This window comes from Lactuca virosa, chromosome 8 (assembly GCF_052849685.1).
Source record: "Lactuca virosa cultivar CGN04683 chromosome 8, Lactuca_virosa_CGN04683_v6, whole genome shotgun sequence".
Taxonomy (NCBI): domain Eukaryota; kingdom Viridiplantae; phylum Streptophyta; class Magnoliopsida; order Asterales; family Asteraceae; genus Lactuca; species Lactuca virosa.
The window spans coordinates 276,199,532-276,200,964 of NC_136433.1; the positions used below are offsets into that span (position 1 = coordinate 276,199,532).

General features: G+C 47.5%; 1 protein-coding gene across 1 annotated transcript; it reads left to right on the forward strand.

The window, feature by feature from the left end:
* The first annotated feature begins 324 nt into the window (after nucleotides 1-324).
* Nucleotides 325-801, forward strand: LOC145131539 (uncharacterized). Its single transcript, XM_079066217.1, has one exon. It carries the CDS (start codon nucleotides 325-327, stop codon nucleotides 799-801), a length of 477 nt encoding a protein of 158 aa, XP_078922343.1.
* The last annotated feature ends 632 nt before the right edge of the window (nucleotides 802-1,433 follow it).

Sequence of the window (1,433 nt, forward strand, 5' to 3'; positions counted from 1 at the left end):
AGTGTCGGTACTCTCTGAGAGAGATGTTCGATTTACATCTAGATTCTGGAAGAAGTTCCACGAGGAACTGGGCACTAAGTTGCATTTTAGCACGGGATACCACCCCAGACAGATGACCCGAGTGAAAAGACGATCTAGACGTTCGAGGATATTCTTCGGGCATGCGTGTTGGATTTTAGAGGGAGTTGGGACACATACCTCCCATTGGCAGAGTTTTCATACAACAACAGTTACCATGATAGTATTGACCGACCACCGTTTAAGATGTTGTATGGTCGGAGGTGTAGGAGCCTTGTTTGTTGGGGCGAGGTAGGGCATCGAGTCATGGGGAGCACTGAGGTGGTGATCAAGACGACCAAGTTGATTCAGCAGGTGTGTGACAGGCTACGAGTCGTGCAGAGCCATCAGAAAAGTTATGATTACCGGCGGCGATCAGATATTGAGTTCCAGGTGGGGGACTTTGTATTGCTAAGGGTGTTGCCATGGAAGGGATTCGTCAGGTTTCGGAGGAGAGGCAAGGTGGGGCCACGATATATTGGGCCATTCAAGATTTCGGCCCGAGTAGGCAACGTGGCCTATCGTTTGGATCTACCGAATGAGCTTAGCCAGATTCACAACACCATCCATGTATCACAGCTTTGGAAGTGTGTCACAGACGAGGACGCGATCGTTTCTTTGGACAACATTCAGGTGGACGAGAGCCTGAACTACATTGAGAGACCCATTGCAGGTTTGGATAAGAAGATTAAGGTTCTTCGTAACAAGGAGGTGAAGCTGGTGAAGGTGAAATGGCAACACTGAAGAGGCTCCAAATGGACGTGGGAGCCGGAGGATGAGATGCGGGAGCATTACCCCGATTTATTTGCGTCTATGGATTTCGAGGAAAAAGTCTAGTCCAAGTGGGGGAGAGTTGTAACACTTCAAATCAGTTATTACTCATTAGGCCCTTGAAAAGGGAAAAGATGGCATAAAAGGTCCCTTAGTACGCGGGGCGTACTCCAGGTGTACGCTTATCATACTAAGGATGCATGATCCCGGAGGGTGGCCGCGTACGCAGGGCGTACGTGGAGGTACGCGAGGCGTACGCGACAGAGGGCCAAAACCCTAATTCTCGGACTTGACAACTATTTAAATATCCTTAAGCCTCTTGGACAAAATGCTAGTCAGCCTCCCTAGTCTTATTTCACCCTGCTACACCAGAGATACTTTGTGAGAGTGATTTTGAGCTTAAGGAATGTATTTGTGGCCATTTTAGTGTCCATTCAAGAAGAGGGAGTTGCTAAGAAAGCTTGGAGTCACATTGGGCTTCAAGGATTTGCATCTAGTTCACCTTGAAGAGCTTCTAGAGGTATAAAGCTTTGATCTTTCCACCTTATTCATTAGATCTAGCTAGGGTTTTCTATTTTGTCCCTTTTACTTGGTTTTGGACCTTC

Bases quoted from the DNA above. Each gene is read 5' to 3' on its own strand.
- LOC145131539 (XM_079066217.1), top strand. From the start codon at position 325: ATGGGGAGCACTGAGGTGGTGATCAAGACGACCAAGTTGATTCAGCAG.